This window comes from Bos javanicus, chromosome 14 (assembly GCF_032452875.1).
Source record: "Bos javanicus breed banteng chromosome 14, ARS-OSU_banteng_1.0, whole genome shotgun sequence".
NCBI lineage: Eukaryota > Metazoa > Chordata > Mammalia > Artiodactyla > Bovidae > Bos > Bos javanicus.
Genome location: NC_083881.1, coordinates 45423632 through 45439705, shown reverse-complemented (window position 1 = coordinate 45439705; position 16074 = coordinate 45423632). Strand labels below are relative to the sequence as shown.

General features: G+C 40.3%; 1 protein-coding gene and 1 non-coding gene across 2 annotated transcripts in view; both read right to left on the bottom strand.

The window, feature by feature from the left end:
* TNFRSF11B (TNF receptor superfamily member 11b) overlaps nucleotides 1-15442 on the bottom strand; it is a 29287-nt gene extending 13845 nt beyond the window's left edge. The window contains exon 1 of the mRNA XM_061439085.1: nucleotides 15232-15442. Within this exon, the coding sequence (XP_061295069.1) occupies nucleotides 15232-15261 (30 nt within the window). The 5' untranslated portion in view covers nucleotides 15262-15442. The remainder of the gene's footprint in view (nucleotides 1-15231) is intronic.
* Nucleotides 6511-6645, bottom strand: LOC133260873 (small nucleolar RNA SNORA42/SNORA80 family). The gene has a single exon (XR_009741012.1). It is a non-coding gene; the product is annotated as a small nucleolar RNA SNORA42/SNORA80 family (small nucleolar RNA).
* Nucleotides 15443-16074: the final 632 nt, after the last annotated feature.

The following is a 16074-nucleotide window of genomic DNA, read 5'->3' as shown; positions in this document are numbered from 1 at the left end:
GTTTCTTTCTTTGTGCTAAGACTAGCACCTGTCCAAGTAACTGATATGGAAATGTCTTAGATGACACGTGATTTCAGTATAGCTGACTACCGGTATTTGCTGCTTAAAGGATACAGGAATATACTTTCTCCATCAAGTTTACTTTTGCGTGATGCAATGCAGTCAGTCCCCTGCTGCTGCGCTTATTCTCCGGTATGAAGAACCACGAGTGACCCAGTGGGTTTCCGTTTATGGAAAATTCATTAAAAGGAGCCCACACAAAGCTTGAAATAACTACTTGGTTTGGGAGTTCCTTTTGTGATCCCTCGTCATGATCTTTGCCGCAAAGAACTATTTGAGGACTACCAGAGTTAGCTAAACTTCTGGTCAATTTGGAAACCATGATATTTTACAATTCATCTTAGCCAAGAAAAGAAACATTCAGGATATATACCACAGTGAGTTTCCTAAAGATTTCTTGTAGTATAAACTACAAAGCTTATTAAAAAAAAAAAAAAAAACTCTTTTGCTATGAAGGTTAGCTTATTTAACTTTCTATAGTCTTATGGTATAATGGGGCTTCCCTGGAGGCTCAGACAGTAAAGAATTCACCTGCGATGCAGGAGATCTGGGTTCGATCCCTGGGTTGGGAAGATCCTCTGGAGGAGGGCATGACAACCCACTCCAGTATTCTTGCCTGGAGAATCCCATGAACAGAAAAGCCTGGAGGGCTGCAGTCCATGGGATAGCAGAGTCGGACATGACTAAGCAATTAAGCATACACCTGGTATAGTGGCCTCTTCCCTATTTCTTCCAATCCTTAAATTATTTATTTGTTCATTCATTCAGCAAACACTTATTGAGACAATTACTATGCTCAGGAAATATTGCTGAACAATAGAGCCAAGGAAGTTAATGTTCCTATTTCCTACAAGAATTCATCCAAAAGCCTCTGTTGGTGTAAAAAGTCACAAATCACTGCAAAACAATGAGAGGGAAAACAAAGGTAAAAAAAGGATCAAGAAAAGACTCAAAAGAGAAACAGGTCAGAAATGAGAAGCTGAAATGAGGTAGTAGTAAGGAGGAGAGAAAAGATAGATATATGTTAGCTAATTGCCCGTGGAGGGAGGTACTAGAAAGAGTAAAGGAGGACATGCCCATGAATTATGACTATTAGGTATGTGGTGTTGCTGTTAATTACTGACAGCAGGAGAAAGAGGCAGTTATGGAGGAAGACAATGAATTTGGTTCTGGGTCCTCCAACAATGAGACTCAAGTGATGATGTCGAGTAGACACTTAAATATATGTATCAGGTATTCAGGAGAGAAATGCAGCTAAAGACACAGATTTAAAGAGATGCAAGTTCAATCCCTGGGTCAGGAAGATCCCCTGGAGGAGGGCATGGCAACCCTCTCCAGTATTCTTGCCTAGAGAATCCCATGGGCAGAGGAGCCTGGTAGGCTACAGTCCATGGGGTTGCAAAGAGTTGGACACGACTGAAGTGACTTAGCACAGGGTTATGAGCACATAAATGGTTCCAGAAACAGAGAAGTAGCATGGCATTACCCAGGGATTTTATACATAAAAAAATGTTAAAATATAACCTTTGGGACTTTACAAACATTTGCAAGATGAGATGAAAAAAAAAGAAGGAAAAAAAGAGTAGGGATTTTACAGAAAGTTTCAAGAAAAATGCTAAATGGATGATGAATAATAAGATATGAAAAATGTACAGGGTTTAGATCCATTAGATTGATATGAACTAACCAGATCTCTTTGCTGGGAACCTGCATATTAGGGTTCCAAATTCAGTTCAACCACCAGCTTAATAACCCTTGGCCATTATCTTAGCTCTAAAAAGAGATAATTCTTATTTCATCTATTCCTATACAATTGTTTTCAATTGAGTAAAGGGACACAAATAAACTTGCTAAAGAATAAGATTCCAGACAAGAATGAGTCATGACTACATATGCTAATTACACAGGAGGTGGGAAATAGGGAACATTTTGAATCAGATTCATTTTTGGAGACATTTTGAAGTCTCTTGTTCAGTAGGAAGTCACAAACCTAAAATGTGCCCCAGTCAGTTATTTATCCTATTCTTAAGTTGTTTTCAGAAAAAGCATCTCTGACTCGTTTTTAAAATCAGTTCCAGTATCTTCCCAACTTGTATCATTGACTTGGTTGAAAGGCAGTTCCACAGATTTGATTAAAGGGCTCAGATAGAAAAGGATTTGTTTCCATATACCTTAAATGTTTAGCGTGGTTGTCTTACAGGCTTCCCAGGTGGCGCTAGTGGTAAATAACCTGCCTGCCAATGCAGGAGTTGTAAGAGATGTGGGTTCAACCCCTGGGTTGGGAAGATTCCCTGGAGGAGGGCATGGCCACCACTCCATTATTCTTGCCTAGAGAACCCCATGGACAGAGGAGCCTGGAGGGTTACAGTTGCAAAGAGTCAGACACGACTGATGCGACTTAGCAAGCAGCATGCATAAGGTCTTATGGGCTTCCCTGGTGGCTCATAGGGTAAAGAATCAGTCTGTCACGCAATAGACCTGGATTCAATCCCTGGATCAGAAAGTGCCCTAGAGAAGGGAATGGCTACCCACTCCAGCATTCTTGTCTGGAGAATCCCATGGACAGAGGAGACTGGCAGGCTACAGTCCATGGGGTCACAAAGAGTTGGACATGATTGAGTGACTGACACATTCCCTGCTTTTTTCATGGTGTCTTATACACAGCAAGTATCCAATATATATTTTAATTTTATTCAATCCAGTAGATATTGAATACCTACTAGGTATAATTAGGATTGCTGGTGATTCTATAGACACATACAGAGCCTCCAGGTAAAGGATGCGTTTTCAAGGACAAGCACAAAATCTGTAACTTTCTTATCTGTAAAATGATAGTGATGACAAAATTTGCCTAAAGGAAGTTTTTTTTTTTTTTTAAGCATCTTTCATTTTGCTTGGCATTTTGCATGGATCATTCTGTTTGTATTTAGCTTCTATTTTGAAGGTAAATGTGGGAAAAGCAGGTGGCTCATTTGAGAGGTTTATCTGCTGCTTCCATTTCTCTACCTGAGGGTCTGCCACTGCTTAATCATTTCCAGAACAGCCAGGATGAGGTCTCTAGGTAAGGATGCAGAGCAAATGCATTAAATCTATTCATCGATTAGGAACTGATGTGCTGCCAACAGCTTTTGCTACATAAACAGGAGAAAGGAAACAGGAACAATTATGATTTATTAGATGAATCGCTGGGCCAGACTTTACACTCTTTGCTTCCCGTGAGGCTGAAGAACTGTCTCTAGGTAAAACTTAACGTTAAATGCTTTTTGTTGTTGTTCCCTTCAAGAACTTTCCCTTTAGTTGTTTGTTTGGAGGCTTTTAGAATTAATTAGCAGTACCTTGTTTATGTCTGGAATCTACAAGAATTGTCAGAGCAGATTTGCTTCTGGTGCTTTTGCTGCTTCAGAGTTTTACAGATAATTAACATTTGCTAGATTAACAAATAAATGAGAAAAATCTCTAAGAACTTGTGATGCAAGTAAACACGTCAAACTTTCCAAGGCAGATGTGTGGACATCTCCCGCATTTTGAATCTCAGATCTTAATTTCTTCTCTTTGCTTATTTGTTTAGTCATTCATTCAGTTGTGTCCAACCGTTTGCAATCTCCTGGACTGTAGCCCATCAGGCTCCTCTGTCCATGGGATTTTTCAGGCAAGAATACTGGAGTGGGTTGCCATTTAATTCTCCACAGGATCTTCCTGACCCAGAGATTGAATTCATGTCTCCTGTGTCTCCTGCATTGCAGGTGAATTGCTGGGTCATAATCACCAGATTTGGGATATAACATCCATTTTGAAAATTTCAACTCAACAACAGAGCTGGCCACAATTTTCCTTTTAATTATATCCATTCAAGCCCACCAGACAAGCACAAGGGTGACATCCCTAGAATTTTCCAGAATTTTCCAGCTACAAAGTTCCTGGCACTTTGGACTCAGAATTGGCAATACATTTTAGTATGTTGATATTTTTGAACATCAATTATTAAGTCCCATTTTATTTCTACCTTTCTTTGAAGATAATTCCTTGTTCACATCATCTTATGAATTACTCTGGTTGGTGATGATTTAGATTGAAGCCCAATCAATATATGGTTAAGGGCATCTGGAGAGAGAAATTTAGAAAAGAACAGCCATGGTGGTTAGGAAATGAAATAGAAACTAGAAATGGAAATAGAATAAAACAGGATGTGACTTAAACATGTAGATGTTTATCATGTGCCTACAACAATGTGAAACATCCTTTTGGAAGTACTGGATGACATGGTGAATAATAATAGCATAGTATATTATAACATCATGACATAGTAAGTTCTATACTTCACTTGTCATCTACCCCTCCAATCACCTCTGAGATGATAGTATTAATCCCCATTTTATAGATGAAGAAACGGAGCCTCAAAGAAGTTGAGTGATTGCTCAAAAGTCACAGAGCTAGTATACACTGAAGATAGGATTCAAACCTAATCCTGTCTGAACCTAAGCCTTTAACAATTGACTCTTCTCGCTAGGGACCTGCAGTGTTAGGAAGGAGACAGGCATTTAAGTGATCACCTATGACACAATGTAAAATTCTGGAAGATCTATATTTTGTCCATCTGTCCATACAGCCATCCATGCCACCTCATCCTATATCTATGCATCTATCTATCTATCATTTACATCATTTATCCTGGTGAATAAATTCCTCGATCTTCTGTCCTGAAATGCAGTAGTTCACACAACTTCTCTAGAAGATGGTCCTGTGAGACTGAGCAGTCTGTTGTACTTTATACAAAACAGCAGCTTCTCAGTCAGTCAAGCACCCGCTTAAATTTGTCTTCCTTTTTTGCTTACTCTTCTTTTGCTAGCCCCTGCTTCCCTAGGATTGCCGTTTCTAATAAAGGAGCTAAACTATAAAGTGTTTGCCTCATGTTCTCTATCCTGAAGGGTCTGGACTTAGAACTCAAGTCCGGTAAGGAAGCTGGGATATTTAATTTCATCAGGAAAGAAAAACAACAGTGGCCTCCTCTAGCTGAAGGAGCAGGTGAAAAAAGCATTTAAAAAATCCACTGGGATCACTTTGCCCAAGGATATGACTCTGAGTCCCATCCCAGGACGTTTGTATCTCCAGCAGAGAAAAGAACTCTGGTTGAAGGAACTCAGAGGCTTTCCTCTGCTTTGTGAGTATTTTTCACTGGACTCCACTGCTAGATTTCAGCTCCTATTAGAGAGAGAGAAAAAAAAAAAAAAATCCTCAGCTAGGTCACCGTAGGGAAAATTACTTCACTTCTCTGAACCTTAATTTCCTTGCCTGTAAAACAGATTCCAGTCTCTGCATCAGAGGGTTTTTGTGAAAATGAAGGCTGTTAGCATTGTCCTCTCTGTCCAGGACCTAGGATCTTATAAAAATTAATATCTGGAACAAGGTTGGTTTGCTGGGAAAGAAAATGTTGGGAGTCATATACAGGCAATGAGGTGCTCTAATGTACAAGTGACTTGTATCATTTAAACTCACAAATCTGCCAGAACTATCACATCCACCTCCTTCCTCACCAGAGAAAGCTGGAAGGTACAATGTTACCATGTTTCTGGAAGGTAGGACAAGGGAGAAGGCTTACAAACAGCAGGAATAGCTACATCATTGTTCAGTAAACATCACTCATACTTTGTAGTTGACCCATTATTTTAGCACAATCTTGTTGATTTTTTCCCCTTTTACTGGCTATTAAGAGACAGCAAACAGAGTGTGGGAACAGAGGATTCTGTCTCTCAGCCCACGTAGTATTCATTCTCCAGGGCATCTTCCTGACCCAGGAATCAAACCCAGGTCTCCCCCATTCCAGGCAGATTCTTTACCATCTAGCCACCAGGGAAGCCCAATGTAGTATTCCAGCACAGTATTAATGGTCATGCCAATCTACCCATTAACATGCTTATTTCGCCTGAAGGTGAAATGCTTCCTTGTGAATACAAATTCAAAGAAAACTCTGCTCAAAGAGGCTAAAGAGATTGCTGGTGACCATAATTACATCTCTTTAGTAAGTCCTGAGGGAATAGGGCTTCTAAGTAGGATATGAAAATATGCACATTAATGGCTTCTATGCTAGCTAAAGACAAAAAGGTCTTGTTTCCGAATTAAAAAAAAAAATAGTTTTTAGCTTAAAAGAATAATCTGATCCTAAAACACAGAATTCTTACTGCTTAAAAGTAGGTGACATTTCAAAAAGCTGCTTCCTCTTTTGATCTCCTTCACTTAAACAGAATTTCTTATCAATGAAACCAGTTGGGCACAAGGAACTTTGACAATTGCAACAAAGTAGATTTAAAAAATTTTTCTTTAGTATGCTTTTTTTCATAGATAACTAAGTCCATTTGATTTTTGTATGTCTGGCATTTTAAATAGTATCAATATATAATAAAACATTTTAATTTATTTTTAATGACAAAAACGTAATTTTTTTTTTTTTTTCCCCACTGTGCAAACTGCTTCAGTGCCTGCAGCCTACTGGCAGAGGCCAGGCAATAGTTTGGGGCTGGGTTTGCTCTGGCATGGGACACTATGAGAGGCCCAGGGGGATGAGCCAAAAGTATAAAATTATAGCAGAGCTTCCAGATATCATGTGGTACAACACACCTATTTTAAAGGTGAGCAAAGACCCAGAGAAATGAAGTCACAGACTGGACCTCAGAGTCTAAGGCAAAACTGAGGAATAAGGTCTCTTGCTTCTTGACTGCTGTTGCGGAGGTCTTACTCTCATTACACCTCACAGATGACTTCCTAAATTACTTCTGTTGGTGGTGATGATGGTGGTATGAATGCCAGAGGGAATTTAAGAATAGGGCCTTGATATCCACATTTTCTAAGAATAAAATACGTTTTTGAACAAGAAAGTAATATTACATGGCAATAGAGGTTTAGGGATCAAAGGCCAGAGACGAAAACTGAATTTACCAAAGGCAGTCACAAAGCTTAGATGAATTACTGTCTTTTAAATCTATATTCATCTTGACACTGATTTTCCTGTTTTATAGTTGATTATTTAAGAGGCTGTTATAGAAAATGCTTCCAAGGTACAGACTAAATGGAGGTGAAGAATCCTAAGGCTACTCTTTTTAATTTTATAGAAGATGCTTCTAGGAAATTAATGTTTTTCACTGTATTAAAACTATGATAAAAAGAGGTGGATTTAAAAAAAAATCTCAATAGGAAAGTAATAAATCAGAACTTTTGGGAGCACATTACTTTTTTAGAAGGGCTCCAGAAATGACATTGCATTTCCTCCCGTATCCTCTATCCATTTATGGTCTGGCTGATTCAGGTGCTTCTGAGAAACTGGGCTTGAAAAAAACTACCCAAGCACCTGGGAAGTTATGTCACCTTGTAGTTGAAAGAAACCATTTTAGTGTGTCTGTAGACTGTTCTGGCCTTTGGAACATTCATTTAGCAAGGCCAGGTAAATGTGAGAGGGAGTGGGTACCACACAGCTTCTTACCTAATGTGTTGTAACACTATTCTTATCCCTTACAACTGTCTAAAAGAATTCTTTTTTTAGACTTTCTATGCTAGTTACCCCAAAATAAATATTCTGTGGTAGTGAGTTCCTAAAACTAATTACATGTCACATAAAAATACCATGTGTATTTCAAGTTGGCTATACCTCACTCCTTCTTCTTGCATGGATAGTTTACAGATGTTGCTAGGATTTCCGATTGACTAGTTCCTGCTCTTGTGGGTTGTGAAGTTTTATTTTGATTTTTGTTTTCTTTTCTAAACATGGCTGCTAGTACTGTTCATATGTGCATTTTTTTTTAAACCTATCAGTATCAGAAATGCACTCTGGGGCTGTGTCCTGCCCTCCTCTCTTGCCCTGTGAAATCCTCCTTTCCTATGGCTTTCAAAACCCGTTCTCTGCTCATGACCCAGATTTTCTGATCTCCAGTCCAGGCTTCTCTGAACTTTTTGAATCCAAATGCCTATTTGACATCTCCATTAGGATATTTTAAGAATGTATCACATTTATCAAACCAAAAAATGAACATCGATGGGAAGGTCAGAAAGGGGATTCAGTTAGGTAGCACCTGCAAGGGTCAGTATATAAGTCTGGTTCATTGTTGTTGCTCTCTTAAGAATGGACCTCCATGAAGGTATTGTACCTTCACAGTAGAAATGGACAAAAATAAGTAGGAAAAATACTGGTCAGGTGGGTAGGGCATTATATTTGTATTTTGAAAGAGATCAAAGCTGACATGAGCATGTGAAATCTCTGACAGTAAGCTACATTTTGTTGGAATATCCATGGAAACTGCTGGTACATTATACAAACACCCCAGCAAATCTCATCGTAGCTCCTTTGACTCAGCAAACACACATTTAGTGTCAGGCACTGTGGAGACCTGGAGGCTATAAATATGAATTGGGAAAAAAATCTCTGTTTGCAAAGAGTTCATATTTTGTTTACCACAGGGGTCGTACCATCCCCTAGAAGTTCTGGAAATTTGTGTGGGATTTTCTCTTGTCACAATTTCTGTGTGCTGCTAGATGCCCCAGTGACCAAGAATAATCCCATATTCCACACACTTTCTTTTTCTTGGCTGTGCCATTTGGCATATGGGATCTTAGTTCCCCGATCAAGGACTGAACTTTCTACCCCTGTGTTGGAAGCACAGAGTCTTCACCACCAGACCACCAGGGAAATCCCACACACACTGTCAAATGTCCTACTGATGATGGTATAAGTGATCTAAGCTAAAAAAAAATATTTATCATTATATGAGCCTGGATTCAAACTCCATATATATATATACACAAACACACGTATATATATACATATGTGTATATAATATAAACACACATGTGTGTATGTGTATATATATACATACACACACACACACATATGTGTATATATATGCACACATATGGGCTTCCCAGGTGGCACAGTGGTAAAGAGTCCACCTGTCCATGCAGGAGAAGCAAGAAGAGTGGATTTGATTCCTGGGTTGAGAAGAACCTCTGAAGTATGAAATGGCAACCCACTCTAGTACTCTTGCCTGGAAAATTCCATGGACAGAGGAGCCTGGTGGGCTAAAGTCCATGGGGTCGCACACAACTGAGTGACTGAGCACACACACATACATACATATATATGTGTGTGTATATATACACACACACATATGTAGACCTATGTATGTGTGTTGTAAGATTTTTATGCCTATTGAATTTTCAAGGAATTTAACAACATAAAATTTGATAGAGGGTTGTGCATGCATGCATGCTAAGTCGCTTCAGTCATCTATGACTCTTTGCCACTCTATGGACTGTACTTTGCCAGGCTCCTGTATCCATGGGGATTCTCCAGGTAAGAATACTAGAGTGGGTTGCCATGCCCTTCTCCAGGGGATCTTCCCAACCCAGGGATCGAACCCGCATCTCTTAGTCTCCTGCATTGGCAGGCGGGTTGTTTACCACTAGTGCTATCTGGGAAGCCTGAAAGAGGGTTGTATTTTGTTTAAAACTTTAGCGAGATTTGTTCACCATTTCAAAAAATCACAGCAAAAATAAACAAATGGGACCTAATTAAACTTAAAAGCTTCTGCACATCAAAGGAAACTATTAGCAAGGTGAAAAGACAGCCTTCAGAATGGGAGAAAATAATAGCAAATGAAGCAACCGACAAACAACTAATCTCAAAAATATACAAGCAACTCCTACAGCTCAACTCCAGAAAAATAAATGACCCAATCAAAAAATGGGCCAAAGATCTAAATAGACATTTCTCCAAAGAAGACATACAGATGGCTAACAAACACATGAAAAGATGCTCAACATCACTCCTTATCAGAGAAATGCAAATCAAAACCACTATGAGGTACCATTTCACGCCAGTCAGAATGGCTGCGATCCAAAAGTCTACAAATAATAAATGCTGGAGAGGGTGTGGAGAAAAGGGAACCCTCTTACACTGTTGGTGGGAATGCAAACTAGTACAGCCACTATGGAGAACAGTGTGGAGATTCCTTAAAAAACTGGAAATAGAACTGCCTTATGATCCAGCAATCCCACTGCTTGGCATACACACTGAGGAAACCAGAAGGGAAAGAGACACGTGTACCCCAATGTTCATCGCAGCACTGTTTATAATAGCCAGGACATGGAAGCAACCTAGATGTCCATCAGCAGATGATTGGATAAGAAAGCTGTGGTACATATACACAATGGAGTATTACTCAGCCATTAAAAAGAATACATTTGAACCAGTTCTAATGAGGTGGATGAAACTGGAGCCTATTATACAGAGTGAAGTAAGCCAGAAGGAAAAACATAAATACAGTATACTAACGCATATATATGGAATTTAGAAAGATGGTAACAATAACCCTGTATACGAGACAGCAAAAGAGACACTGATGTATAGAACAGTCTTATGGACTCTGTGGGAGAGGGAGAGGGTGGGAAGATTTGGGAGAATGGCATTGAAACATGTGAAATGTCATGTATGAAACGAGATGCCAGTCCAGGTTCAGTGCACGATGCTGGATGCTTGGGGCTGGTGCGCTGGGACGGCCCAGGGGGATGGTATGGGGAGGGGGAGGGAGGAGGGTTCAGGATGGGGAGCACGTGTATACCTATTAAAATTAAAGAAAAAAAAAAATCACAGCCCAAAGCCAACGCCAATCATGGTTTTGAACCCCACGTGCTCTCATCTGTTTCTCATGGTCTGTTCATGACAGTTCTACATAAAGATGCTAATGTATCATTACTTCATTAAATCTTCTAGTGAAGCTTATTTCATTATAAATCATTTTCTTTTTATTTCTCCTTCATAGTATAGTTATGCCAGTATATTGATTTGAAAAAATTCTGTATGTAGGTAAAAATATAAGCACTCTCAATTTCATTTCAGGAGAGCCAGGGAGTTGCTGCTGCTGCTGCTGCTAAGTCCCTTCAGTCGTGTCCAACTCTGTGTGACCCCACAGATGGCAGCCCACCAGGCTCCCCCGTCCCTGGGATTGTCCAGGCAAGAACACTGGAGTGGGTTGCCATTTCCTTCTCCAATGCATGAAAGTGAAAAGTGAAAGTGAAGTCGCTCAGTCGACTCTTCGCGACCCCATGGACTGCAGCCTACCAGGCTCCTCCATCCATGGGATTTTCCAGGCAAGAGTACTGGAGTGGGGTGCCATTGCCTTCTCCAAGGGAGTTGTTACAAAGGATTTATTTAATAAGCGCATGGAAGAAGTCTGATCTGATGGAGAACTACTGCTCCACAAGGTAAGATACACAGGTACACCGATAATGTTGGCATCTCTGCTCCATAGTAAAAACATCAGGGGCAGCCAGGCGTCATTAGGCAAGACTTTGAATAATGTAAACATAATTTTTTTTTTAATGAAAGTACTCTTTCTCTGCAATATACTTCACTGTCCTTTTTTTCCTGGGCTGCAAAGAAAAGACTCAGGTTGAATGAAGTACTTCTGGTCAATGAGATACTGAAGGTAATGCTTCTCACAGAAAGCCTTCATGGAAAGGGAACATGCAGGCAGGGAGGCTGAGGGTTGCTTAGAGCAAGACCCAGCTGGCAAGTGAGTGGATAGGAGGACAAGAATATTTGAGTGTGTTTAGTGCCCCTTTGAGAGACTCTGATATACCTCTCCTTCTAAACTATGTAGATAAAACATCTGTCACAGAACGCCTTCTTCCCTGACCAGTGGAATCTGACAACCTAAGATTGGTTTTAACCTAAGAAGTAAAATTAAAGGCCAGATTGAAATTAGGAATAAGAAGTAAAATTAAAGGCCAGATAGAAATTAGGAATTGTGCTGAGGGTTCATGGGTGATAGAGGCCAGAGAGGTTGCTAGAGCCAGAAGTACAGGACTGCTGCGGAGTGTATGTTAGATTCTCCTAGAAACTTCAAGTTATCATTCTCTTAAACAAACAAACAAAAAGGCTAGACAGATATACTCAACCACTGGGGGAGGGCAAGGAAACCAAAATAAACATAAGGAGGACCAATGTATCAGGCAGTTGTCCCGAAAAAAAAATTTACTACCTCCTAATGCTTCACCCCATCCCCCACCCCAAGTCCTAGCATCTTAACATTAATTTAGACCTTCGCTTTGAGAAGGTCAGTGGCTAGTTCTGGAGCTCCTTGATGGGAAGTTTCAGCCACCAGTGAAAATCTAAGACTAGACTAGGATGTTCCCAAAGCATCAGGAGGCTCCTTGAGCAACCATGAAAGAAGCGACTTGGTGATGTCACCACCTCACCTTGCAGAGCAGGTCTCTAACTACATGAGTGAGCATTTCAGAAAGCCCACGACTATGGCATTAGTCCTAATGACCACACCCTCTCATGCTTACCTACCAGCATATCCTCTGGTGTCACAAAAAGAATCTAGAATTCTAGTTTGCCTCACAATTTTATCTTCTTCCACTTCTTAAATTCAGGATGCCTTGATTTTATCTCCAAATAAGAAACATTTGGAATGTATAATGAGAATAATAAACATTCTATTGCTCCTGCAAGGTAATAGTTGGTGGCCATCTCTCCCCCATCTCTGAGCATCATCAGCACTTTGTTTACATAATTCACTTGGGTCTAGAATGTCGACTAGAAGCTAGTGTTACTGTGGAATAGGAACTCTATATTATGTGTGGTTATCTTGCACGTGTGCATATTATTATCTCTATTTTACAGAAAACTAAAACACAAGAGAGATATAAATTGCCCACCATCTTTTATCAAGTAAAATACTGGTATTTGAATTTTGAATTTTGATCCCAAATAACCAAACTCATAACCACTGCACAGCAGCTGCCTTTATAAGGTCTTGGAAGGCAGGATCTTTTATATTCCCAAGTCACCTCGTACTTCCCCTTTTGTTATTCTCATTTAGACATTCTAGTATCTGCCTTCTCCGTTTTGCTGTGCGGTCCATGAGGACAGAAATGGTGTCCATGTTTTCCATTCTGTGTCTTGTATCCAGTGGCCTGCCTGGTACAAAGGACTAAATAGCCGTAATGCTTCCAGTTCTTAGCACTACCTCTTGGTGTTTATGAAAGGGCATCTGGACTCTTCATATGTAACTGCAAAGTATCTTTTCTCACTTATTTATAAAATAAAATCAATCTCAGAAGCTACAGAAGGGAAAGGGAGCACATTCCTATTTGAAGTATTTACTAGGTTCAAGACACAATAAAAGGTTTCTCTTTTGATAATGTAACATCTTCAGATCGTATTATCTACATACATATCTACATCCTTATACAGACCAGATATCAAAACATTTGTCTACTTATTATTTTGGAACACTTAGAATACTGGTGTGAGTGGGTAGCCATTCCCTTCTCCAGGGGATCTTCCTGACCCAGGGATCAAAACCAGGTCTCCTGCATTGCACACAGATTCTTTACCATCTGAGCTACCAGGGAAGCCCATTATTAGATATACATATTATTTAATGGAAATTCTGAAATTTAAAAGTTACTGATAATATGTTTATTATTAATCAAATCTTTGACAGCATACAAAAGCCTAGGAAGAATAAAAGTGTCCCCATATTAATAGCAGAATTATTTATACTAGCCAAAACCTAGAATGATTAAGTCACTTGTGGTATAGCCATGTAATGGAATATTATACAGCACTGAAATGGATAGGCATTTGTGCATCCAATACTGGAGATGATCTCACAGTAGAACCTTAAGTGATAGCAGCCAGACACAAAAAAGTACATAAAGTTCATTTACTCATGGATAGCATTATAAGTCAGAATGTTGATTCCTCTGGCCATGACTGTCGTGGTGATAAGGAGGAAGCTCAGGAAGCTTCTGGGGTGCTGGTAATGTGATGGTGTCTGAGCTGGGTGCTGGCTTACAAGTATTCACTTTTGGAAACTTAATTAGGTTCTTATGATTTGTGCAGTTCTTTATATGTGTCCTTTTTAAATAAGGGTTCACTTTTTAAAAAGTTCTCCATATTAGTGAAATTATATTATATATATATAATATATACCCACATATATACAAATATATTTATACACATATATGTATACATAGTACCTATACGTAAGATTAGCTTGCTTAAGTGTGACCTCTTATTAATCTACCTTTCCTTTAGTGACTTTGCTGTTTATTTACTTATTCATGTGTGTGTATCCCAAGATCTAATTGGAGGACTTGCTAGCCTTCCATTCACTCTTAGTGGGTTGGACATTCACATTCAAGCAGTTACTGCAACAACTTTCAAAACACATATGTGGCTTAAATATGGATTTTCCTGTCCTTTCATGAATGTCTGATTCATATCTCAATGCAGTCTACATTTTAGTGACAAAGGAAATAAGTCATTGGTCACAGAATAATCTACATAGAAATCTTATTAACTTGATTGGTCAAAATGTAAATTTAAGTAAAAGAAGCTAAAAATTACAGACATTCCTTTCTTTTCCAAATTTCCTTTCTTTTTCCAAATTTAAAATAACTTTTAGCCCTATTGAGTGCAGAACCTCAATTATTTAAATCTATTTTGTAACCCAGTTAACATTATCTCACCAGTATTTTCCACATTACATTGAAATTGAAATGTCCCATTTTAATAATAGAATGTTATTAAAATTTTAAATTGCACAATAAGAAATATGTGTGTGTGTATGATCTTTTCTCTGGTGCCAATTATTCAAAATTTCCTATAATATTTGCTTAAGTGGCAAATAAGCCACTTAATATGACACTAATGATGTCATATTCACTGCATCCAACTTTCATTCTAATTACAGTAGTTTTAAGAATTATTATTCTTAGCATTAAGAATAATCTCTCAAATTACTTTGATACTATTATTACCGCTAATAATAATAATAAGGATGCTCAAGTTAAGCAAAGATGGTATGGAGCCATCTGAGATGAAGAAAGCCAATAAATAAAATGTATAAAAAAATCATTCCAATAAAAATGGTCAGGAGCTCTTCTTCATAAACCCAGCAGGAACTTTCCAGTGTAAAGGGACACCCTAGGAGAAGCACAATCAGCTTGAAAAGAGGTGTCTCCTGTTCCAACCTGACCCCAGATCTCTCCTGGGAAAGGGAGCAAGTTGAGCTTTGTCCCCATCAACAGGCGGGCAGGTCGGGAGACCAGGGGGCGAGGAGCCTCCGCGGGCGCGCAGAGCACCGCTGCCGGCGTCCCGGGCCAGGAACTTACCACGAGCGCGCAGCACAGCAACTTGTTCATTGTGGTCCCCGGGAAACCTCAGGCGCTCGGAGGCGGCGGCTGCGGGGCGAGCGCTACGGTGCGTCTCGGCTGCCCGTGCACTCATCACTTTATATATAGTGTCCCGGCAACAGGAAGTATCGGCTGGGCTTTGATCATTCATTCCCTATCTGGACCAAACTTTGCACCTTTCTTTTTTAGGAACCTTGGGCGGGAGTCGGGCGGGGAGTAGGGGTGGGGGGTGGGGGACGGGAGGGGGAGGCGCGAAACGCTCCGGGGTTAACACTTTCAGAACCAGGGCGGAAAGAAGTGGCACGAGAGGTGGGAGTAGGGGATGGGGCGGGGATGTCTGGCCCCTGGGAGGCGAAAAAAAAAAAAAAAAGCTGCAGAACAAGGCAGCTGCTGTCTCCGTGCGGCTCTGAGGTTTCCTGGCCCCTTCCCGCCAGCGGCCGGCCTCCTGGCAGCCGCAACCAGTGGTGGGAGGACTGGGCGCACGCTGAGCAGTCGCTGTGCTGGGCTCCTCCACCCTGAGCGTCGGATCCAGCCAAGATCTCAGCGCAGCCTGCAGTGCGCCCCAGACACTACACCCCGCTCTCGTCTGACCCGCTTCTCAGGGGTTCTGAGATCCCCAATAACAAGTATTCTCATTCACGCGCTGCGCTCAGAGGCTCTTCTGGGAGTTTGCAGTCATTAATCTCCAAGGTTGCACAGATGGAGAAGAAACTTCTCTAACTTATGTCTGATTCGAAAGCCCATGCCTTTCCCCACTCACTTTTGTTGCCTGGGGTAGTTCCAGCCAGAGAGAATCAGCAGAGGACAAACTTGCCTAGGGCA